This window comes from Salvia miltiorrhiza, chromosome 8, assembly GCF_028751815.1.
Source record: "Salvia miltiorrhiza cultivar Shanhuang (shh) chromosome 8, IMPLAD_Smil_shh, whole genome shotgun sequence".
In the NCBI taxonomy this organism is placed as follows: domain Eukaryota; kingdom Viridiplantae; phylum Streptophyta; class Magnoliopsida; order Lamiales; family Lamiaceae; genus Salvia; species Salvia miltiorrhiza.
Genome location: NC_080394.1, coordinates 9836206 through 9860830, shown reverse-complemented (window position 1 = coordinate 9860830; position 24625 = coordinate 9836206). Strand labels below are relative to the sequence as shown.

Here is a 24625-nt window from a genome sequence, read left to right as displayed (position 1 = left end):
ACTCGTTTCCTTAATCTATAGACAGGGAATGTGTGAAGTAAGTTGACAAGTGGGAAACTTGGAGGTTATTAAAAAAATTGTTGGCATGCCAGTTAATGTTCTCAAGCAATGAAGCATCTAAGGAAAAAAAAGGTAAACTTTAGCATATAAATTATAAAATCAACTTGAAGTCAATTAATGAAATATTAAAGGAGGATACCAGTGAAATTGGAAGCCATCACTACAATTAACAGTGAAGATTGTACGAAAAACAATGGCTAGCATCTTAAATACTTCAACTGCCTGATTTCAGGATAATTTAGTAGTAGCCCATTATGTTAACTAAAAATGTCAAGAAACTCATACCCATTTACTTCAAAAAATAAAAGGGAATGTAAGAGGATGCTCACACAATGAGAGACCTCAAGGTCTAACTCAGTTAGGCTTTTCATATCATAAAGTTATTTTTTGTGTATAAAAAGAAAAGATGCAATACGTAGACTTTCTTTTTGTATAATGGCGTCCGCTCCCATAAAAGAAGAGGTTGATAAAGTTAGGGCTGTGTAATATCTTTCTCCGAATGAGGTGGTTAATTTGCTCAATGAGTTTTATTTGATTATATAAGTGAAGGTTAAAACGAGAATCCTTTACATAAAGATCTTTGCATCATCTTCATAGTTTGAAAGCACACATTAACAAAAAATTATATTATTTTTCTTAGTATATTAAATTTAACATTGAATGTATTAATTTTATAAAAAATAGTAGTGTTCTCACATTTTCACAAAAAATATATTTTTTACGATAATCAATCCTTTTTTTGTTCAAATAACAACCATTATATCATTATATGAAATCGGAACCTAAAATAATTTTCAGTCATACAATCATCCAAATCTACAATGAATACATCATCTTGCTGAATAAATGCATCATCTTGCTTAGGTTTTAGGAATTTTAGTTTTAGATTTAGAATTTAAAAAAAAATAAAAAAATACTAGTAATTAACCAAATTAATTCGGTTGTATAGAGTATACCTGATACCCAATTTTTTCATACCCTAAAACCTGATCCGACCCGAATCTATCAGGAATCGGGTACCCTATACCCGACTAGGTACCAGGTCGGGTATATTCGAAACTCAATACCCTATTTTACACCCCTACCCACGACATAAAAAAACGGGAAAAAAGAAAATTAAAGCAACACAATCGCGCATTTCATTGCTATAAAATGTTACAACTTTTGTTTATAAGGCCACATCCCTACTGTATCAAATTTAAATTAGCTTCAGTATGCACTTTCCATACATATAACCACCACATTACAACATTAACAAAGTAAAATGCATCTATACTGTGTGCAATAGTATCCAAGGCATATACTTTATTAGTAGGGAATATTGCACGAATTGCCTACGCCAATAATTAAAATTTAAAAAATAATAAAATACAAAACAGACGATTCCACATACCATTAATTGCTAGTTTTGCTGCACTTGCGTTGCGCTTGTCTTGTAATTGGCATTGAAAACCAAGCAGCTGTGTGACTATGAATGAGCCAAGTTATTGACGCTTGTGAAAATTCAATCATAACCAAGAGGATGCTTGTTTCTGGCGCCTTCTCATATAATATTCTCCACCAAATTTGACTTTGAAGACAGTTCATGAAGCTGGACCCTCAGTGGAAGTTGCAGAGGGTACCATTCTTGATTGCAACACTACCCTATCAATTGATTGTCCCAGCTGACCTTCCAACATATTTCAGAACCGTGAAATATCTTATAGCTAAGAAACTATGAATAAGGAAATAGCCATATAAGGGAGGATTTTCAGTTTGCAACTAACCAAGACAGATTTATAGACTCGATATTGAACCAGCAGCTTGTTTCTGAGGCCCAACACCATCAACCGGAACTTGATTTACCCAAGATAAGATTAAATGATGAGCAATCGCAAAAGGCCCAGGTATAAACATAGTAGCAAGTTCCCCACTTTCGACGTTGAAATCTGCAGATAAGTTCTGCCCTTTTTCCACCCCTTTGCACATTTGCTCTACTTTAGCTGCTGCTGTCAACTGTGCCTTTTTGTATTCAGCAAAAGTGAGAGCTTTCTTCACATCTTCTCTACTATGCCATTGAGCATCTACACAGTGAAAGCAACATTATTTTATTCAATAAATTATGAGTATATAGCAAGTTGTTAGCAAACTTGACAATGTATTATCAATCATCTCTTTCAATTGCTCAGCCCTTCAAAAATTTTAAACTGATATGAAGTGATGATTGAGACACCAGTGCACTACATTCCCCCCCCCCCCCCTCAATAAACAAAACAGAAATGAAACCAACTGCCAGATGAAGAGCAACTATTTGAGAGTACCTTCTAGCTCTTCCTTATCCACATTGATCTCGAGTGTTCTAGCATACGCAAAGAAACCAACCATTAGTTGGCATGGCATGCTGCCGGCTCCAACTGAGGAAACATGATGCAAGAAATTCTATGTTAGCCAAGGAGTAGATCAATTTGAATATAGCAGACAAGTCCAAAAATATTATCATCATCAGCTGAAGGTCCTTCACCCAAGAGAACAAGATGTCCATCATTAGGTAAAGAAGCAGCTTCATAATGGTTCATACGGAAATATTGTCTGTCAACCACTTATATCATTCCATTCTCTTCTCTTTCTGTAATACAATCTCATTATAGAGACACAAAGAAAATTTCCATATAACTTCTTCCTACACCCTGATGGGGAAGTGCCTAGGTTCTTTTGTCCTCTTATTTGTTTTATATAGATTCTACAATTGATGCATACCTCATGACAGAGTTAATCTCTGCACCTGAGGTTCTAATTTTTGCAACTTTGCTTCATCTCTCAAAAGCCCACCAATTTGTTCTACCTTTCCTTTCTCTCTCAACAGCCCAGACAATACGCCACCCCAGATCACACCGAAGTTTTGTCTTTCCATGTCTCTCAAGTTCATAGATTCCTATACTATATTCAAACTAGAATCACTGTCTTCTCCTGTACTTGGTTAACTTAACCATACAAGTGGGTGGAAGTTCAATAAATGCAAATACCCCAAATGGATGATTAAAATGATCGGCAATATGAGTTCTTGTGTCCAATTCTCAGACAAGCACAACATTTATGCATAGCACAACAGTACAATGGTGGACAGATATTATTATGCCGACTCTAAGCATCCCCAAGCAGGGGACAGTAGCAAGAGCTAAGAGAACCTAGTAATGGTTTACTTTTCACCAAGAAATATACTCTATTTTCAACTTAAATCATCACCAAACATTTTTTTGAGCTTATTGTCTTCACTGTTTCATTCAACTAAAGATGTCAATTTCATTTTTTAGCAGCCACAATAGAGTCAGCTTTTTCCTTTTACCGAAAATAAATGGGCCAGCGTATTGCATTAAGAGACTTTACCAGGCCATGGCTGAGAACTGTGATAGACAACTTCACCAACTTCAATGCCAGTCTCCTCCCATGTTTCTCTCCTTACTGCCTCTTCTAAGCTTTCTCCTGGCTGATTATGAAAAAGTTACTAGGCAAGGAAGAATCAAGATTTTTCAGCAGAGGGGGTAACATGAGGAGAATCTAGGAGAATGGTGCAGGATATTAGAGGACATACCTCTATAAAGCCAGCAAGACAACTCCACATGCGTGGGACAAATCTTGACTGCCTACTTAACAAGACGCAATCATTGTCTTTATCTATCACTAACATTATAACTACCTGTAGGGACAAGATGAGAGGAGATAAAATTATTTGGATCAAAAAGAATGCCAAGTTTCACCTAAGAAACAAATCACATCACATACTGGATCTACACGAGGATAAATCCTCTTTTTGCATAATTCGTTTGAGCACTGTTTCCGTCTCCCAGCCTCCGCAGAAACTGTTCCACATCCACAATATCCACAAAAGCGTGCTGTGTTGTGCCATTCAAGCAAAGCTCGGGCCTGAAGAATAAAAATTAAATCGGAAAATACCATATGTCATTATCGAGTAGATATGCAGCCACTTTCTAATTGGTAACTAAACACCTTCAAGGGAAAAGGCATGCTAAATCAGGTGAGAACACTACTTATACACGGATAAGACGGAAAATAATTAAGGACAAATGTCACCTAAAAGTTTAAGAGAAAATGATACAGTTCAGAAACATCGGTACAGGGCAAAGACCTTGAGGAGAATTGAGATGTGATATTATGATGCAGATGTGTGATTGAATATAGCATAATAAAAAACGATTTGAGAAACTCTTAGTTGGTTAAAGAAAGTATTATTGGGATAGTGTTTAGAGGTTTGGGTTAATCAGTTTTATCTGAACCTGTAATGTCTACCATTGTAAGCAATTGCAGGTAAACCGCTCGTTACATCAGATTCATCCAAACCAAAATTATTAACACTTGTTTCGAATGATCAACGTTGCCTCAACACACAAACACAAAAGACAATAACGCCAATTTCCAAAGAGAACTAATTTTACACATTTAATAACGATTAACGAATTCATCCATCCCAACAAAATAAGCAGATAGCAGAGAGCAAAATCTACAAAGGAAAAAGACCAACTCACATGCCCTGCTATAGCAAGGTAACCCATGGCAGTGGAATCAGCCCAATCAGTGGCGACCATAAGAGTCCTCAACTCCACAAAGCAAAAATGTCTCGCTCCCAGCTCATTAACCAGCTCACTCACCTCCGACACATCCACAGCCCAATACACCACATCATCATCCCCATTCTCATTCCTACACCCCAAGTAGACGAACGCGTCGTCGCCGAGCCGAGCCGCTTCGGAATTCTCCAAGTAGACCTTGCACTCGCCCAGGCTCAGCCACCCGAGATGCCACTTGAGCCCCTCCGTCGTCCACCCGGCCAGCGGCCTGCCCTTCCTGAACGGCAGGATTCTGAAATCGGGCGAGAAGGGGCCGGTTTGACCCGAAATCAGGAGGGTTTTGAGGGTTTGGATCGCGGATTGGGGAGAGACGGGGTCGGTCGGTTTGGGGGTTTTGGTTCGTATGGGGTTACCGGCGAAGGCGTGGGAATTGGAGGCCATTGTGCGGAGGAGGGTGCGGGAATTGGGATTGAGTAGCGTTCTGGAGAAGAAGGTTGTGATTGAGGATGACGGAATTAAGAGCATACTTTTTGTCTTGTTTTTATGTTGCTGTAGTTTATGGAAATCGGAGCTCTTGGTATCAAATGGAAGGCGGCGGACCGGCACGTGCCACACTACCTGTTGCTCTAGGATTAGATTCTCCAACTAACTTCATCAATAATTTTATTTGAGTTATTACCATTAAGTTGATCAAATTTTTTATATGAAATAGGTATAAATAAAAAAAATCTTTGATTTATGTTTAAATCGACTTACAATTTAATCACGTAATTTTATGTGGCAATACATGCTAAGAGCCATTTTCATCACTTGTACGTATAATTTTCTTAGCCACTTCTATAAAAATATGATTTTGGGTAGCCATTATTGTGTAAAAAGACAATTATAATTTTTATGGGTCCCGTTTGAAAAGAAAGAGATAGTTTCTTCTTTAAAAAATTAATAAGTTTTTTTTTCACTTTTAAATTGGTCCCACATTTTTTTGGATCACTTCTTCGTAAGCACGGTTACACGATAAATCTATGCACGGTTGGTGTATGCACGATACGCTATGGTTTATATACGCACGGATGGTATCCACGGTTCGTATACCTTGTATACACGATTCTGTATTTGTTAGTTAATGCACTTAGTTAACTATCTATGTCAATTAATTAACTCTTTTTTGCTAAAAGGGTCATACTTTTGTTGTAGATTGATTAAAATCTGAATTACATTTGTTTCTGCAAACCCTAACTATGTTTTTTATGTCATTTGCTTTGTAGAAAGTCTAAAATGCCCTTAAAAAGTGTTGATGTTGACTTGGATACATATGTAACTCTTTCTCATTTATTTTCTTGTACTTGATGGCTGATTTTTAAATAAATAAAAAAGATAAAACCATTGAAACATAAACTCATTTCGTAGTTGTCAACAAATCCTCTTCATTTATGTGTATTCTTAAATACATGGTTGGCGTACAAGGTGTAAACGAGTGTTCTTACTTAGGACTTATTTGTAGTAGTATAGCCATATTTTATCATGCAAAATTATTGAAAGCATTCGTGCGAAGACGACATCATTAAAAAATATAGTATTTGTCGGAGTCAAGATCACACAAAAAATGCATGTCCAATGCGAGCATGTTACTGTTATTGTTTAGGATTTATGTTGTTGGTTGATGGTCATTGATGGAGTAGATTTGGAATGATTTTGTTATTGTTTGTTGTTTATGATGTTCATTGTTATATTGTTTTTGATGCAAAACAAGTATAAATGGGTCTAAAAATTTATTACAAACTTCTTTTACAATCTTTAGGGAAATCGTGTATTCGAGCGACCGTGACAACAACTCTATCGTGAGAACTATGCTACCGTGAACGCAGATCAATCATGCTATATCGTGGCCATAATCGTGTAACAGTGTGCCCTAAACTGTGGATTGTAGGGGAATAGTAGAAAAAATATAATTTTAAACTGATTATTTATTATTGGTGTATGTTATCACCATATATGATTCTAATATGTTTAAATTAAGATACAATTCATTCAACATGTTCATTTACATGAAAATTGATTGAGATTTCTCAATCTCACATTAGTAAGTTCATTTCATACTATGCTTATTTCATAGTTATACTAAGATGATATTGTAAGTTTGTCATATGTGAATCCATTAGTTAAGAATCTATATAATCTATAAAAAGAGGAGTTTTTCCCTTTTTTTTCTCTCTCTCTTCGTCCACCAATTTTTTTACTAGTTTTTTCTTTTTATTTTTTATTTTTTATTTTTTACTTTTTATTTATTTTCTAAACGTCATCAAATTTGATTCATGAACAAAAATAATCAATATATATCTTAAATTTAATACAGTATAAAAATCATAAAAAATAAATTTAAAATGAATAAGTTATGAAAAATAAAATATTTTATTTTTGTCTCTTTTTTGAAAATTTATAACTTTTTATTTATGTTTATCTATGAAAATATTTATTATGAATCTATGATGAATAATTTATATAATAATATGCATAATGCAAATTTTCATTATTCAATAATTTTTAAATTTATTTAATAACTATAATTATCATTACACTTTGTATAAATTGAAAATTTACATTTTTTAAATTCATGATTTTATTGAATAATTAATGTGTTTATTATATTTTATTTTTAAAACATATGTTGTATTTGTTTATATTATTATTATGTGATTTGTAGTGTAAAAGTGTGTAAATGTATATGAATCCATGTGATTTGCAGTGTAAAAGTATGTGGTCAATGTGATTTGTAGTGTAAAATTATTACAAAAAATAGAAATGAACCATCTAACTTGGGACATCTCAAAATGGAATACGTGCCATTAAATAATGGGATGGAGGGAGTATTATCCTTGGGTGGGGGTATGTAAATATTTTTCAACATTTTCTTATCTTTTCATCTCTAGTAAATATATGATTGAAAAAATGAGAAAAATATACTTCATTCGTCCCTCAAACATTTTCCTGAGTAAGGATGACACGGGTTTTAATAAAAGTTAGTTGTGTATTAGATAGATGACTGGAGAATGAGTCTCACAAAAAGTGAAAATTGTAAGAGTAATAGTGAGTCAAATTATTTCCAAAAGTAGGTTGGGAAAATATTTTGAGGACGAACCAAAATTAAAAGAGAGGAAGATGTTTGTGGAACGGAGAGAGTATTATTTTCTCATTTTTTTCTTATCCACTATTTTATAATGAAAATTTTACAATCATGGTGCGTTTTCTTTGGTTGTAAAATTATCATTGAAAAATAATGGAAATGAAAAGATGAGAAAATTTTATCACACTATGATGATTTCCACTCTTGTTATCTCATGTTTTATTTGATAGAATTTTTTATATCCTATACTTCATTTATCCTATACACATGTTCTCTTTATTGAAAAATGATGAATAAATTATTAAATGACTATATTACCCTTATTATTTACTTAATTATTTTATGCTATGCTTTCAATTTGCTTGTTGTTTATGCTTCTGTTTCACAAATCAACAAGGAAATATAATTTACAAATTCATTTTATTTATTTATTTTCTTTATTATTTTTTGTTTTTACATTCTTATTTAATTATTTTTATGGATATTCAAATGAAATATCCAACAATCACAAAACTACAATAAAATATTTGTAAAATTGCATGAATTAATTCAGAAAGCCCATCTGAATGTATAAATCGGGTGCGGGCTAATCGGGTTGGAAATTTTTTCGGGTTATAAATCTTCAACCCTAACCCTAAACATTTGGGTTTCGGGCTAATTGGCTTAAAGGCGTAAAAATAAAATAATCATTTGTATTTTGTTATTTTTAATGATCAAATGTATAATGTATAAAATATACATAGAAATCAAAGATATAAATTATATAGCAAGCATTAAATCCAAAAATATGAGATATTGTAAAAACATCATGATTACATAACATATAAAATAAGTTGGTAACAATAAAATGTTCAACTTTGTTAAAGAAAAAATAATAAAATATCCGACAATAGTTTGAACTCATAGAACCAAAGCATCTAAAAAATACAGAATAGTGAAATGATGAGACTTTATAATATTTTATCATTTTTTTATTTTTATATCTAAATATTCTATGTATAGTACTCAGGTTTCGGGCTAGCCTATCGGGTTAGTCGGGTCGACCCTATTGAGTGCCGGACTATTCGGTTACAGGCTAATCGGATTATAATTTTTATCGGGTTGAAAATATTCAACTCTAAGCCTCTCGGATGGCGGGTTAATCGAATCAGCCCACGAATTTCGGGCTAGATTGACATCCCAAATTAGATCTTCATATTTAAGCTTCAATATAGTAAGAGATTAGATGATCCTTTATTAGCATGAGCAATTACACATCCAGTGAGTACAAGAACTTTTGTTGAATGGTGGTTAAGGTTAGGGCTGTCAAACCTAATGGGCCGCGCCAGACTAGCCCAACCCAGCGAGCCTAGGTAATTTTTTGGGCTGGGTTGGGCCGGCCCAAAACTTCGGCGGGCCGCGAAAATTGAAGCCCAACTCAGCCCTACACGGGTTGTCGGGCGGGTCGGGCCAAAAATTGAACATATTTATTGTAAATATTCTACATTATTAAACATGCTAATAGCATAATACTACCATATTAATACAACTAAAATAACGAAAATAATAAGAAGTCTCCAAACACTATAAAATATCAAAACTCAAAAGAAATTATCTCAAATCCACAAACATAATTAGGTATATGGGTGGCGGCGGCGACTGGGTCATTGGAATAGGAGGTAGGGTTTTGTTTCTTTTCTTCATTTTTTATGCTTAATTAGGTAGATACTCAAATTAGAAATGAATTTAATATTGATTAGAGAATATATAATTTATTGGGAAATAGTCTATTTTCAGCCTTTATACTAACGAGTCAATTTGGCCCGAAAGCCCGGCGGGCCGAATGGGTCAAGCCAGATAGTCCCGATTTTTTTTCCCTTAGAAATCCTAGCCCAACCCGACCAAAACTACGTGCGGGCCCATCGGGCCGGGCCATTTTGGGCCCATTTTGACAGCTCTAAATTTAAGGTTATCACATAACTCAAAACAAATGCTTATGAGCACCATAACTAATTGACGAATCAGTAACAAAACTACTATTACAAGAAAAACTCAACATCCACGATAAGAAAATATAATGATCAAAACCACCAAATGGAACCAACATTTCCAAGAAAAAAACAGCATAAACATCAAACATATGCCAGCCCATCAAATCTTTTGTGAATTAATCAAATAAATGCGGGAAAAATAAAAATAAAAATAAATAAACAAAAACCAATATTCGGAGAGAAACAACAAAAAATCAAACTAACCTTGTAACCCACAATTAATACTCACAGATCATGCAATGTAAGCAAAGTAGCGCTACCTCTGACTCTGAAGTAACCATACTCGTCAAACTCAACAATCAACAAATAAACACAAATAGAAATCATATACTAAAATGATGATTGGAAAAGCTAGGTATCAGAAATTGTCAGTTGCATCAGTGACAATAATCGGACTTCTTACTATGTACTTACCGGTTTAGTCGATCCAAATCACTGCACCGTCTCAAACCAGAGATCTATCGTTGCAGTACCGAATCGTAAGAGAATACCTCAGAAATGGATGCCTGAAACAATCGGCGATCTCCTATGTTGGTGAGCGAGCTTCCATGATGAGTTGTGAGAATCGCAAATTTGGGGATGAAAAGTGAGAAATCGAGGGGTTTTGTGGTGGGACAAAATTGTCAAATTGCAGATGTGTTGAGGGCAAAATTGAAAGATCAAAAAAATATACATCATGGAAAAATTTTATCACACCTACAACTCATGATAATATTATCATGATTTGTGATGAAAAAGTGGGGAAAAGGGCTACCCGGGAAAATTTTTCCTCCTGCCCGGATAAAATTTGCTAACAAAGAGAACACATGAAAAAGATGAAAAATAAGGTAAATTATTTGTTTTCCACCCTTTTCCCACAAAGCGAACGGAGTCTCAAAGTAAATGCACTCATATAGTATTACTCATTCTGCCCCAATATTGTTGACTTGTAGTCATTTTTGAGTCGTCCATGTAACTTGGCTCGTTTTTTTTAGCTATATAAACTTAAAATCTAACCCTAATTATTCCCCACCCACCCGATGAACTTCCCCACTCTTTGGATCTCTCTATCTCCTGCGCAGTCCTCCTTGATCTGGAAACCCTAAATTCAGCTGCTCTTTTTCTCCCTCCGTCCTATTTCTTCCGCCGCCCTAATTCGTTGTGATGAAACCATCCTTCAGTTGGAAGGAATCCATGAGCGACGAAATAATTCCCGATAGTGAAGTATCATTCACCTTCTTTGATGAATCGCCGCTTGTTTACTTCCCTTTCTTCATGTCGGAGACGATAAAATAATTCCATATTTGAAGTTGTCCTTTTTTTTGCATAGAATCAAAATCAAAAATCACTTCATTATGAAAGGTAATTAAGGAATAAATTGCTTAAATAATACATTAATTATGTGGGACCTTTAAATTTTACATCTATTTAACTCTCTTAAATATTCGTGCTCAACAGTTTTGAGTCAGGAATAATAGGATGGAAGGAGTATATTTTTTTAATGGCAAAATTGTCCTAAAATACACGAAGTCTGGATGAATTCTGATTTTACACATAATCTTTAAAATTTAAAATAAAATATATCAAGTTTTAATTTTCCTTTTATTTTTCCTCAATTTAAAATACCCCTAAATTTAAAACTTTGTAATTCAATATGAAATTAAAGCTTTCTCTCATAATCAAATATTAATCCACGAAAAAATAAAAATAAAATTTTAATTTTATTCATAATCTTTGAAATTTGAAATAAAATACGTTAAATATTAAATGTATTTTTTTTAGAATTAATGTTTGATTGCTAAAGAAAGCTTTATTTTCATATTGAATTGTGAAGTTCATTAAATATATGTACAAGTTATGAGCTTCTTGTATTAGATTGTAGTAATAACTTACTTTAATTTATTTATTTTAAGGGAAATTTTAAATCAGGGGAAAAAAAATAGAAAAACTTAAAACTTGATGTATTTTTAGTTTTTATGACAATTTTCCCTTTTCTAAAATATGCTACTCCCTCCGTCCCAATATTCAAGTCTCCTATTCCTTTTTGGGCCGTCCCAATATTCAAGTCTCCTTTCCTTTTTTGGCATAAATTACAATACAATTAGTTCAATTAATTAGGCATTCTCTCTCTCTTTCTAACTTTAATCTCTCTCTCTCTCACTCTCTTTCTGACACTCTCTCTCTCTCTCTTCGCCACTTCTCTCTCTCGGACGCCTCACCACCGCCGCCTCACCACCGCCGTTCCTCTTCTCTCCCGGTGACCGCAGCGACAAGGCCTCTGCCTCGCCGTCCGTTTTCCGGCGACCAGGGCTCTGCCCTCTCCTGGCGTCGACGAGGCACCGCCGCCTCCTATCTCTCCACCGCCTCAACCGTCTGCATCCACCGCCTCAACCCTCTGATCTCCTCCGCCTCCACCGACTCCCTCTCCCAGACACATCCGCGCAGGCGCAGCCAGCCGCCGCCCATTTTTCAAGCGGCGGCGCCGCCCTCTGCAAAAGGCGACTCTCTGTATGTACTCTGCCTTCCACCGCCTCTCTCTCTCTACTCTCTTCCTCGAAGGCGGTGCGGCGGCACGACGGCCCCTCAGAGGTGGTAGGGTTGCGCGGTGGTGCGGTGGATTTCTGAGCTTGATTTTGCAGATTTGGGGGAAAATGGTGGTGGCTCCGGCGGCGTCTCTGAGATGAGACGAAGGGAGTTTAGGGAAGCTTCTGATGGTGGTGGTGACCGGTGGAATTGGAGGAGGAGCTTCTGATTTCTGGCGGCCGGTGGAATTTGGGGAAGAAGGTGACGGCCGGCTGGTCCACTAAATTTGGGCTCGATTTTGAGAAATTGAGTATGAGGAAGAAGGAATAAGGGCGGCGACTCGGTGGAACTTGAGTGTATGTTTGCGGCCGGTGGAACTTGCATGTTTGCGGCCGGTGGAACTCGGTGGAAGAAGAAATTGAGTGTATGTTTGCGGCCGGTGGAACTTGCATGTTTTGGGGCGGATTCCAGATGGAAGAGGAAGAAGGAATTAGTTGCTTTAATTAAGAAATAAAATAACATTAATTAAAAAACTAATTATGTGGTCCCTACTAATTTAACATCAACTTTACCTCTCCTAAATACCCGTGCCCAAAACAAAGGAGACTTCATTATTGGGACGGAGGGAGTATTACAACACCCATAATTTTTTCCAGCAATATTTGTTTACTGCATAGCTTAAAACGTCGTTGTTTTACCAATCAAACAACGTAATTTTTATTACGAAAATATATGAATGTTGGTGCTACGAAAGCTTAAAATATATTGTTAAAATAAAATTTCCGTGAACAAGTTTAAATAAATGTTGAGTATAAAGTTACAAAAAAAAAAAAGACAGTATATTCCTACAAATTTCTGAGACAAAACACAAACTGCAACAAAGAAATGAGAAGGCAATAAGTGGGAAATGCAAGAAGATGATTAAAACACCACTTAATTACAAACGTATTATATCAGCATCATGAATCCATTGGCACAAAAAATCTCATCATCTTGATTCGAGAACTCTACGAACACCTATCTAAAATTAAGCACACAAATATTATTGAAACACCACATAATTACACACACTCACCATCTGGGCTTTTGCTGGTAGATGTGCTACTACTTGTCTCGAGCAACAATGAGTTCAACGACGTTGTCAGCAGCAGCCGCCGCTGCTGGATCTTGCAGCATCAACAAATCATCATCTGTAGTGAAATCATAGCGCTGCCCAATAGCTCTGAGGAGCTGGTACACCTCAAACATGGTGGGCCGCTCCTTGTGCCCCGGCAGCACACAACTACAAGCAACCTTCAGAAACTGGAACAGCTCGCTGTCGTGGCCTTTCCCGACCAAGGACGTGTCAATTGCATCGTGAAGCTTGGAGGCGTCCGAGAGCTCCGATATCCACTCCACTAGGCTTCCCTTGAAGCTTTCCGGTGCTTTAGCTACATGTGTAGGTCTCTCGCCTGTCACCAGCTCCAGAAGAACGACGCCAAAACTGTAGACATCCCCTTTTGGCGTGGCCACCAGTGTTCGAGCATATTCAGGTGCAACATAACCCAAGTCCCCGAATTCACCATTCACAAAAGTGCTCAAATGAGTATCAACCGGATTCATGAGCCTCGCAAGTCCGAAATCGGATATTTTTGGTTCGTAATCTGCATCCAACAAAATGCATTTCGAACTGATATTTCTATGGATGATACGTGGATTGCAACTGTGGTGAAGCCACGCGAACCCTTTTGCTGCCCTGATCCCAACTTTCAGCCGCAGAGGCCAGTCCATAACTTTACCATCATCGCCCGTGTGTATTTTATCGTGTAGAGCTCCATTAGGCATGTATGTATAAACTAAGAGGCGCTCCTTCTTAGCTACACAAAAACCTAGAAGAGGAACCAAGTTGCGGTGTTTTATATTTCCTAAAGTAGCCATCTCGGACATGAATTCTTTCTCCGAATGTTGAGTGTCCTGCAATCTCTTTACCATAAAAGATGTCCCACCTTCAAGTGTTGCCTTGTACGTTGTCCCAGTTCGCCTCGACCCAATTATATTCTCATTGCTGAAGTTGTTTGTGGCCTTCATAAGATCGCCTAGATTCATTTTTGTAACTGTATTCTCAAACATCGAAAGCTGAAAAGGACAAGACGGACAGGAAAGGAAAACACTGTTACGATCATCCCGTAACGTGATTAAAACATTAAATCAAGAACAATTGCAAAGTAATTTACATAAATTTTTCAAAAGGAAACCTAAGTTTATCTTGCCTTGAAGCGTTTTGCGCCCTTGATACTCCTCGCCCATTTGTTGCCCAGAGGGTCGTCTTCCTTCTTTTTTCTAGAAACTCTGCGCAAAAAGAACATACCAATCACGAAACCCAAAGCTGCAATGGTCAACCCACCAACGGCCGCCGCAATAATGATAGGAGTATGGTTAGCCTTCGACTTGCCACTACAACGAGGCAAAGGACCACCACATAGCCCAGGATTATTTGCGTAGTTTTCTGCTGGGATAGAAGCATTTGCAAATGTGGGAACTTGTCCGCTCAATCGATTATTTGCCACGCTAAATGTCTTGAGCCGGCTGAGTGCACCGAGCTCAAGAGGGATTTGACCAGTCAACTGGTTGCTGTCGAGTCTCAGGATGTTTAGGAACGAGCAATTCCCAAGATTCACAGGAATCTCTCCGGACAACTGGTTTGACGAAAGATCAAGGCTAGTGACAAAACCAATTAGCTTTGAGATATCATTTGGGATGCTTCCTCTGATACTGTTTCTGGAAAGATCTAGGCCCGTCAGGGCCTTGCAACCGGCAATACCTTGAGGAAAATCACCCTTAAGGCCCATGTCTGGCAATCTGATATTCAATATCTTGTTGTCATCCTCGTGCCAGCATTCGATCCCAGTAAACTTACAGATAGATGTTCGACTGTTGTTGCTAAAATCCCATGAGCCTAAGTTGCCCAACGGGTCTTCCAAGGAACTTTTGATTGCTCTGAGGCAGTCAACATCATTTTGAGCAAACAAGCCAAATGATTCAGTTAGGAGCAACCAAACAAAAATTCTGATGAAAGCTGAGGGGGCTCCAGAGCCTAATAAGATTCTCATTGATACAACAGCCATCAGAAACGAGGAACGAGAACATACACCGATTCAAGATTTTTGGGAGACGAACAGCTTCATCATATGATTGGATCTTTTGAAGACAAAAATAAGAACATGATCAGAACCAGAAATCTCCAACAATATAATCACATACAACTCTATACATCAAGGATAAAACTTGAGCAAAGAAAACTTACAAACCACACTTATCGATCAAAGAGAAAACCCAGGTCGAACTAACAAATACTCATTACTTTACATGTATATCAATTTAAGTGCTTATGGCTTGGGAGTTGGGATTATGAATGTAAGCAAAAGCAACCAATTGATAACTGAAAAAGAAAAAAGAGAAAGGGGCAGGAATTCATTAATCAATTATACTTACTCAAACCACCATGCTTCAACAATTAAGAAAACCTTAGGAGAAACAAATTCAACAAGAGCCGAAAATCAAAACATTAAACAGAAAGAAACTTCAATTCTTCAACCGAGCTAGCACAATTCACAATCGCAACCAAAAAACACACAAATTTAACAGGAAATTACCGACCTCGAACACCACAAAAATCATCAAGTAATCAAAACTGCTTCACTAATTAAGAAAACCCAGAATTTCAAACCTAATTCCAGCTTCAAAGAATACGAAAATTCATGTCTTCTAAGGCTGCCGTTTTCCTAAACAGCAATAGACAACTCGAGACGAATTAAATACTCAAACAAAAACTACAGAGAGAAGAGATTGGGTAAAAGAAAAAAATAAAATACCCGAAGTTTAAGGATTGGATCTTCGTTGTTAAATGGAGACGACTGGGATTATGATAGTGTGAAAGTGGAGAGGAAATAAAAAATGGTTGAAATCTATCACTGTTGATTGGCGGGTCAAATACGGTAAGCTGACAATTTTCATCATCAAATTTTGCTTTCCTTGAATTTTCGTCCGGGTTTCCCACTGGGGGAGTTCAAGACAAGAACTAGCAGAAGACTACAATACATGCGACGACCAAAAAGGGCAAGACTTCTGCTTCGCCATTTTCTCTCTCTTCTTTGTGAGGAATTTGATTTCGTTAATTAATTCACCACCATATAATTTAGTTGCTGGAATAAACAATTTCACAATTTAAAGGTTATAAGTCTAAATTTATTCTCTCGTGATAATTACTACACCAATCTGATTACAAATGTCACACTTTTCGTAATGAAATACTAGTATATTTTATTACAAATGTTTCATTCTTTTTTTAATAATATATTCTCTTTCTATATTTAATACTCCCTCCATCCATCAAAAATAGTCCTAAAGGTGAATGATATGAATTTTAATGAAAATAATTATGTATTGTAAATCGAGAAAAATGTCAACTTAAAAAGTACTAGTGCTTAGAGCACTCCCAGCAGAAATCCCAAAATTATGCTCCTATATTTCTCCCTAAAGCTTCCCTATTTAATTTTAGGATCTCGATTTTATAAATACATACACCAGATCTCCTATTTTCTACATAATAAAAATAATAATTATGTGTGAGTCCTACTAATTATAAGCTTAAAATAAATTTAGGTTGGGTGTAAATTTAAGATTGAATTTAGGTAGGTGTAAAAAATTTTATGGACCCCATCCAATTTAGGGGATCTGCTGGATGCATTTTTTTATCTCATTTTCAATTATTTTAGCCTAAATTTAGAGTTAGTGATGCATTTAGGTGATCTGCTGGAAGTGCTCTTATAATAATAATTAATTGTATTGTCAGTGGAGAATATGGTCCACCATGTAATAAATATTTTATAAAAATGAAAGGGGACTATTTTTTAGACGTCCTAAATGACAAAAATTGACTATTTTTGTGAACGGAGGGAGTATTTAAATAATTTTCACCAACTCAATTTCTACACATTTTTTAATTTCTGTGCCCAAAAATAATGAAACATTTATAACATATTTTTTAATTTTTGTGCTAAAAAATAATGAAACATTTATAATGAGACGGAGGGAGTGCTAAATTTACTTTATACTCTCTCTATGCTCACTCTCCTTTTTCGTTCCTCCTACGAAAATACCTATAATCTATTTTTAAATATAATCATACTATTAATTTCTTATTTCTTAACTTTATTCACTTATTTACAACTTTACTAATATGATCCATCATTATTTTTCAATTTCACTCATTAAAAAATTGACTCGTTTCTCTATCCACATTACACTATTTATTAAACCTGAATAAATTAAGAATACTCTTAATGGAGGGAATATCTTTTTATTACTCAAAAAATAGACTATGACCCGCAACGATGAAGGAATAATAAAATATCCTTGAGTCAATTCTCTACAATTATTATATTCTAAAAGAAACGTAATATCAAATTATCAACTCATTATAAATTGTATAAAAAATTTCTTTATCAATATAGATAATCAAACAATTATTCACTCTCTTTTTTGAAAAAAAAAAAAACATCAAATCATGTTTTTCACAATCTCCATGAAAAAGAAAAGAAAAAAGAAGAAGTACTTTCCACGTTTGAATTCGATATATTATATCTCCGTTTCTTCTCTTTTCTACACGTATGGAAAAAACAAAATTAAGAGAAATTGACCTTTCATATTATTTTAAAATGTGTACAAAAGTAAAAAACAATAAGTAAAACCTCACCACTAATCAATTTTGATTTAATGTTAGTTTTGCCCTTATTTTTTAGTGTGACAGAAATTAAATATTTTTATAGTTTTAACACTTAATTAAGGATATCGAGTTAATTAATAATACATGTAGGGTGTGTTTGATATATAAATTGAGATAAAAAGTGATAAATAATACCTAGATAAATAATATCAAGGAGGAGGAGATATTAAATTTCCCAGTGGAACAGTGATATAAGAGCGGGCCTCTCGCTTAATACGGGCCTTCTTGTTAATCAATATTGCTATCAAATGCTTAGATAAAACATGCTTATTTATTTATTTTGCTTTATCTAGGACAATCAAACATGCCCGTAGGAGTGTTTGCATTTGGATTTGGTGCAGTTTAACACAAAAATCATACGATACTCGGTTACTGATTATTTGTTACAATTACATCGTATTAATTGCGATATTTTGTACTAAGAAATTAGTGATCAAAATTAATATTATACAAAGAAAGAAAAAAACACTCGCGCAGTCACGCTTTAATTCTCGATCTAGCTCCAGATGATTTGAACCACCAATCTATTGATGGTAATGTCCTACCACTAAACTGAATTATTTTTAGGGTTGGAATTAAATCTACCCACATTGATAAAACATCTTACAAAACTACCCACCCAATAAGTCAAAGACCGAAAAGTACACTTGATGGTGATGGCTTGTTTGGTTCTTTGTAAAAGTTCTTACACTTTTCTTACACAAGTACAATTGTGTAAGAAAATGTGTAAGATAGGTAGTTAAAAATGCACAAAACTAGATAAATGTGCATTAGTTTCAGCGGTGTTTTATCTCGGCGGCTTTTGTGAGCGGCTATTATTTACTGGCGGGTATTGTATGCATTAGTTTCAGAATTTTTTTTTGTTTCCAAATATATTTAAATTACAATTTTTTACGTCCTCGTATTACTGTTTTATTATACACAAACTTATCCTCATTTTGTATTTCTTTTTTTAAAATATATTTTATGAAATAGAAATACATAATAGGCTTGTATTTTGACAAATTTGGATTATAGTGGGGTAATAAGTCTCGAATTTTTGATTTTATTTTATTTAACATGAATTAATATAGCCTAACACATAAAATAATAGAAAATGTTGGATAAAAAAAATATATAATCATATATTATGAAACAGTAAAATATTAGAGAGCCTACCACATACATACCCGCCAGTAAATCGTATCCGCTAGAAGTAGCCGCGTGAAATAAACCCGGAGCGGCTACTTCTAGCGGATACTTTTTACTGACGGGTATTATTACCATGTCATTTATAACTGGTTTTTATATCACAATATATATAAATTTTATTTATTAGAGTTCATACTAATGGTTGTTGTATTTTTTTCAATTTTGAAGAGCTAAAGCTAATTCAATTGTGATTGGACAATTCAACCGGCAACTCTAGGATGGGAATCTATAGGCTTTGCAGAAAATTGTAATTCACGGGTATTGGAATAGAGCATGCACGGCTTTTGTGGGATTTCTTTGACCACATTGAAGATTTGATATGGTCGAAAAATTGGGTAGAACTCATTAGTGTAATTTTTTATGTTAAATTAGGGTAGAAGGTTGAGAAGCAGCCGCACCATCATTTGTTCAAACGGATACTTCATTTTTTCGTGTGAGAGTGAGAAGCAGCCGCTGTTTCATTTTTTCAAACGATACTTCATTCGGTCTTTCTTCAAATCCATTCACGCCATGGCTTCTTCTTCAAACCAAGTAAGTATACTACATTTTTAAGTATTATTTGGTATATGTTCGGTCAATACATCGTCCAATGTTAGATGAGTTTATTTGTTATTTGTTTTGTATATGTTAGATATATTTATATGTTGGGAATCTATATGTTTTGTATATGTTTCGAATTTTGTATATTTTTAAGTAAGTATATGTTTTGTATGTTTCGAATTTTTATATGTTTTGTATAGTATTGAATTTTTATGTTAGAATTTATATGTTAGAATTTATATGTTTTTATGTTAGAATTTATATGTTTCGAATTTTTATATGTTTTGATTTAGATATAGTATTTGTTAGATTTATTTATATGTTTCGTATATGTTAGATATAGTGTAGTTGAGTGTTGTTACAAGTTTGAGTATAGTTTGAGTGTTGTTAGAATTTTTATTTAGTTGAAGCATATTTAGATATATTTAATCGTGTTTATAGATCATTAGGTTAATTTTACTGTATTACGCATAAAATAATAACGTTTTTTAGGTTCTTCGGCTTCGTCTTCAGGTTGTACGGCTTCATCCGTCCGCACCTGGTTGAATCTCCCGCATATTTCATTCAGATTCCATGCGGATTCGTCCAACGGTTGCCCATCCCATGAAAAGTATTGTGTTGGAGGCGCGCTCTCGCGACCATGATACGACGTCTCATACTGACTAGATTGTGCTTCATCATCTCCGTATGCCGAAGCCTGGGCAAAATCAAAAGTAGGGATGTACGCTTCTTCGGCCGGGTCGTTGTTGTGTTCAACATACACCATGTGATATTCGGCAGTTTTCAACAAGCGTTGCACATCATCGTCGTCAGTCAAGCCACATTTCGTCTCCCTTCCAAATCGATTGGTCGCCAAATAATACAATTGATAGTTCGGGCTCAACGAATGTGTTGTCATTACATTGTTGATGCTGTATATCAGGCTCGCAATTGTTTCATTTAAGAGGGGAAAGACCTCCGTAGCCCCGCCAACATAGTATATACCATCGACGACTCCGTTGTATCTCACATATATGTATCTCACGAATTCCATCTATAAAACCACATAAAATATAGTATTAAAATACGCTTAAAAAGTTCAAAACATCACAATAAGCACGAAAAATGAAGTATCCGCCAGAATATTGTTAGCCGTCACCAGTAGCCGCTGACCTTGTGGGGTCGGCGGCTATTGTCGTCGTCTAATGAAATTCTGGCGGATACTTCATTTTTTTTGTTCAAAACATTCAATTATATTAGAAACAGGTTTAATATTTCCCTAACATTTTTAAATTTCAGATAATAAAGAAATTCATTAAAATAACGTAAAACATGCTCTCAACGTTAAAACCAACATACGATTAAACATGCAAACTATAATTTATACAAACAATACAGGAGAATCACCTTTTCGGGCTGAAATTCAACACAAATTGCCTGCTCTCGCACAAAACCACTCAAATCTTTAGGGTATATATTCTTAAATTTCTTTTCTGAAATTCAGGGTGAGTATTTCAATTTGTGTTTTGGTCATTCACAAATGCAGCCTTATAAGGACTAAACTTGATTCCTTATAAAAAGTTCACGTGAAGTGTAGTGTTCATTCAATACGGCTTCAATCTATTATTGCATGGCATAAATTAGCATTAATGCCCCACTACAACCAAAATTTTTGCAGAGTCACCTTCTCAGTGTGTACTTTTAATTTTTTACTAAAAAATTAACAAAAAAAAAAACAACAAATACAAAAGAGGAATGCGTATGTTATATTGAAACATTCATAACAAGCCGAAAAAAAAAAATTTTTACATATTTTGACACAAAATAATATTTTCTGCCTAACAGACCCAGTACCAGCCAGAAAATCGTACAACGGAGCCAGTAGCCGCCCTATCTTTTTGTTAGCGGCTATTGATAGAGAAAATAATTTTATGGCGGGTACTTTACTTTTTGGCTATAGAATATTATTTCATTTCCGAATATATGAATTTCCAAATAATTGGTATATAATTTCTTATTATTTTATGTGCAATCAAATCATGCATAAAGTGAGTGTTATTACCCCCACTATAATTCAAATTTTGGCAGATTCACTATCTCTCATATTTCCCATCCATGTGTACTTCTTGTACTGTAAATATTTCACTATCTCTCATATTTCCCCTTGTAAAATTAAATAAAAATTTAAAAATAACGGTACATATGTAACAATAAAATTCACGAAGGATAAAAATTCACAATCATGCTAATTATGAACAGGTTTTTTTTTTAAGCAAATAACACAAGTACCCGCCAGTAATTCGTAGCCGCTGAATAATAGCCGCCGGTCACAAAAGTGAGCGGCTACTTCGGCCGGCTACGAATTACTGGCGGGTACATGGTTCATTGGTTTCAAAAAACAATTTTGCTTAAGAATTGACATAATCGTGATTTTTTTGGCCTTCATATTAATGTTTGTAACACACAAACGTCCCCTAATTTATTCAAAATTTTCAAATCTATTTAATCTTATAATGCATGAAAGTGACGTGAGTTTACATTTTCTCACATTTTGTACCAATTTTAACTGTTTTCTTACACAACTCTTACACAATTTCCATCATCATCAACTTTTACACAAAAAACCAAGCAAGTCATCACCATCAAGTACACTTTTCGATCTTTGACTTTCAATGTGGGTAATTTTGTAAGATGTTTTATTAATATGGGTAGATTCCCCTATTAACACTTATTTTTATTTCTATATCATTTTGACATTCAAGTCATGCTTTGAAGATTCATAACCAATTAACTAACGATGAATTTGAATATATTCGCCTTGTATCGAGAAGTTAAACACAATACAATTAATGAGTTAATATTTTTAAACAAAAAATAAATAAGTTGAGTAATATGATAAACGCAATAATTTATGAAAATATATTATGTACTTATTGATTTAACTTTTGAGGAGAGAAGAAACTCAAATTAGGGGTGGAGCAAAATATCGAAAAATTGGTATACCGCACTTACCGTATCGAAAAAATACTGAAAATATCGAAATTTCGGTATACCGAAAATTTCGGTACGGTATTGTACCGTACCGAAAATTTTCGGTATGGCAACTGTATCATTTTTCACATACCGCGGTATACCGATATATACCGATACCGCGGTATATGCCGAAAAAACCGGTATATACCGTTGTTTCGGTATATACCATGCTACGATATATACCGCGGTATCGGTATATACCGAAAAAATCCGTATACCGTCAGAATAAATTATATATATATATATATATATATATATATATATATATATTTAATTAGTGGTAAATTATTAAAAAGTTTTTTTTTTCATAATTACTAAAAAAATTAATGACAACTTATAAAATATATATTTATTAATAATTAAAAACATGTAAATAAATTGAATAAATATAAAATAAATTGCATCTATGTTATTTAATTAATGGACTTTGACAAATATACAATTATATTATATAACTGTACAAGTATGAGCTACATATATATCTATATTTATATGTCTACATACTATAATTCTAATTCTAGAATAACTATATCTCTAGAATAAGTTACATTCATGTTATATATTAAATTAACTAATAGATAATAATAAGTCATAAGTAAATTTTGAAAAGTAAATAAATTGAGTAAATATAAAACTCAAGCAATAATTACAAGATCTACTAGGTTATTGATGAAACTAGGATATCAATATATAGTCAATTATAATATATAACTATATAAGTGTGAGCTATATAGTTATATTATATATGTAGACTATACCTATAATTTTAGAATAAGTTAATTCTACGGATGTAAAGTAAACAAATCGAATTGAAGCGAATATTATTAAATTCGATTCACATTCGTAAAAATAATTTCATATTCCAATGGTTACTCTAATAGCTTTCAAATTTTATTTGCTATTTATATTCTATTCGTACACTGATTCGCGAATATTCGAATCGAATCAAATATCCGTTTCAATTGTTTACAAGTATATTTTAAACAATATAAATCGAAATAGTACTTCCTACTATTTCATTTGACTTCTTACTATTTAATTCAAAATATGAAATACTTTTGAATGAATTGAATTTGAAATCAATGTTTTTAATGCTTTGATTAATATTAATTTTTATTTAAGTAAATATTATTTTTTTCTTTATTTTTCTTTATATCTATTTTATTCTTTAGTTTTAAATACTTAATCGAACATTATGATTTTTGAATCATATTTGATAACTAATCAAATCAAACAAAATATTCATATTTGTATTCGAGTTAATCACAAAATTTCGTATTTGAATATCAAAAATTTGAATTGAATACCAAACTGAACCAAAAATATTTGATTCATTTAATTAAGGGAAAAAAATATAATTATGTCATTTTTCTAATATAAATAAAAGCAATTAATATCAAACAATGAAATACTTACTATATTTTCATTAAATTATTATTCAATACTCATTAAATCCTTGAATATAAATAAAAACAATATAATGCATTATTTAACAATATATCTCAAAAAAGATAAATAATAATATAACTATTTATTAAGTATTAGATACATAATATATATAATTTCATTGTTATCTAAGTTGATAATTTAACTTAATTATAGTGTACTAAAATAATTTTAAAAGTTATAGGGTTACGTATATATTATGTTATATATAATAAAAAACTATATACGTATTATATATGTTACATATATTGATATTAATGCACCAATAATTTCGATATACAGTAAGGTATGGAATACCGACTTTCGGTATGGTATACCGCACCATCGGTACGACAACGGGATGAAAATTCTCATACCGAAATTTTCGTTATACCGATCTTCGGTATACCGAAAAGTA

General features: G+C 33.9%; 2 protein-coding genes across 9 annotated transcripts; both read right to left on the bottom strand.

The window, feature by feature from the left end:
• Positions 1 to 1176: 1176 nt before the first annotated feature.
• Positions 1177 to 5269, bottom strand: LOC131000811 (nudix hydrolase 19, chloroplastic). Of its 2 annotated transcripts, none has more exons than XM_057926903.1 (7): positions 4581 to 5269; positions 3820 to 3960; positions 3629 to 3733; positions 3424 to 3523; positions 2361 to 2453; positions 1827 to 2123; positions 1177 to 1729 (listed from the first exon to the last, which is right to left on the bottom strand). In XM_057926903.1, exons 1-6 carry the CDS (start codon positions 5145 to 5147, stop codon positions 1837 to 1839), a joined length of 1293 nt encoding a protein of 430 aa, XP_057782886.1. In that variant the 5' UTR covers positions 5148 to 5269; the 3' UTR covers positions 1177 to 1729; positions 1827 to 1836. The 2 variants fall into 2 exon arrangements, with proteins under 2 accessions (XP_057782886.1, XP_057782885.1); XM_057926902.1 differs by having other exon boundaries at positions 1177 to 1724.
• A 7924-nt stretch (positions 5270 to 13193) lies between these two features.
• On the bottom strand, positions 13194 to 16458 carry LOC131000809 (probably inactive leucine-rich repeat receptor-like protein kinase At5g48380). 7 transcript variants are annotated; one of them, XM_057926897.1, is made up of 4 exons: positions 16127 to 16413; positions 15982 to 16036; positions 14525 to 15452; positions 13194 to 14390 (listed from the first exon to the last, which is right to left on the bottom strand). In XM_057926897.1, exons 3-4 carry the CDS (start codon positions 15377 to 15379, stop codon positions 13380 to 13382), a joined length of 1866 nt encoding a protein of 621 aa, XP_057782880.1. In that variant the 5' UTR covers positions 15380 to 15452; positions 15982 to 16036; positions 16127 to 16413; the 3' UTR covers positions 13194 to 13379. The 7 variants fall into 7 exon arrangements, with proteins under 7 accessions (XP_057782880.1, XP_057782882.1, XP_057782881.1 ...); XM_057926899.1 differs by having other exon boundaries at positions 15559 to 16036; positions 16127 to 16411; XM_057926898.1 differs by lacking the exon at positions 15982 to 16036 and having other exon boundaries at positions 16127 to 16458.
• Between the last annotated feature and the right edge of the window lie 8167 nt (positions 16459 to 24625).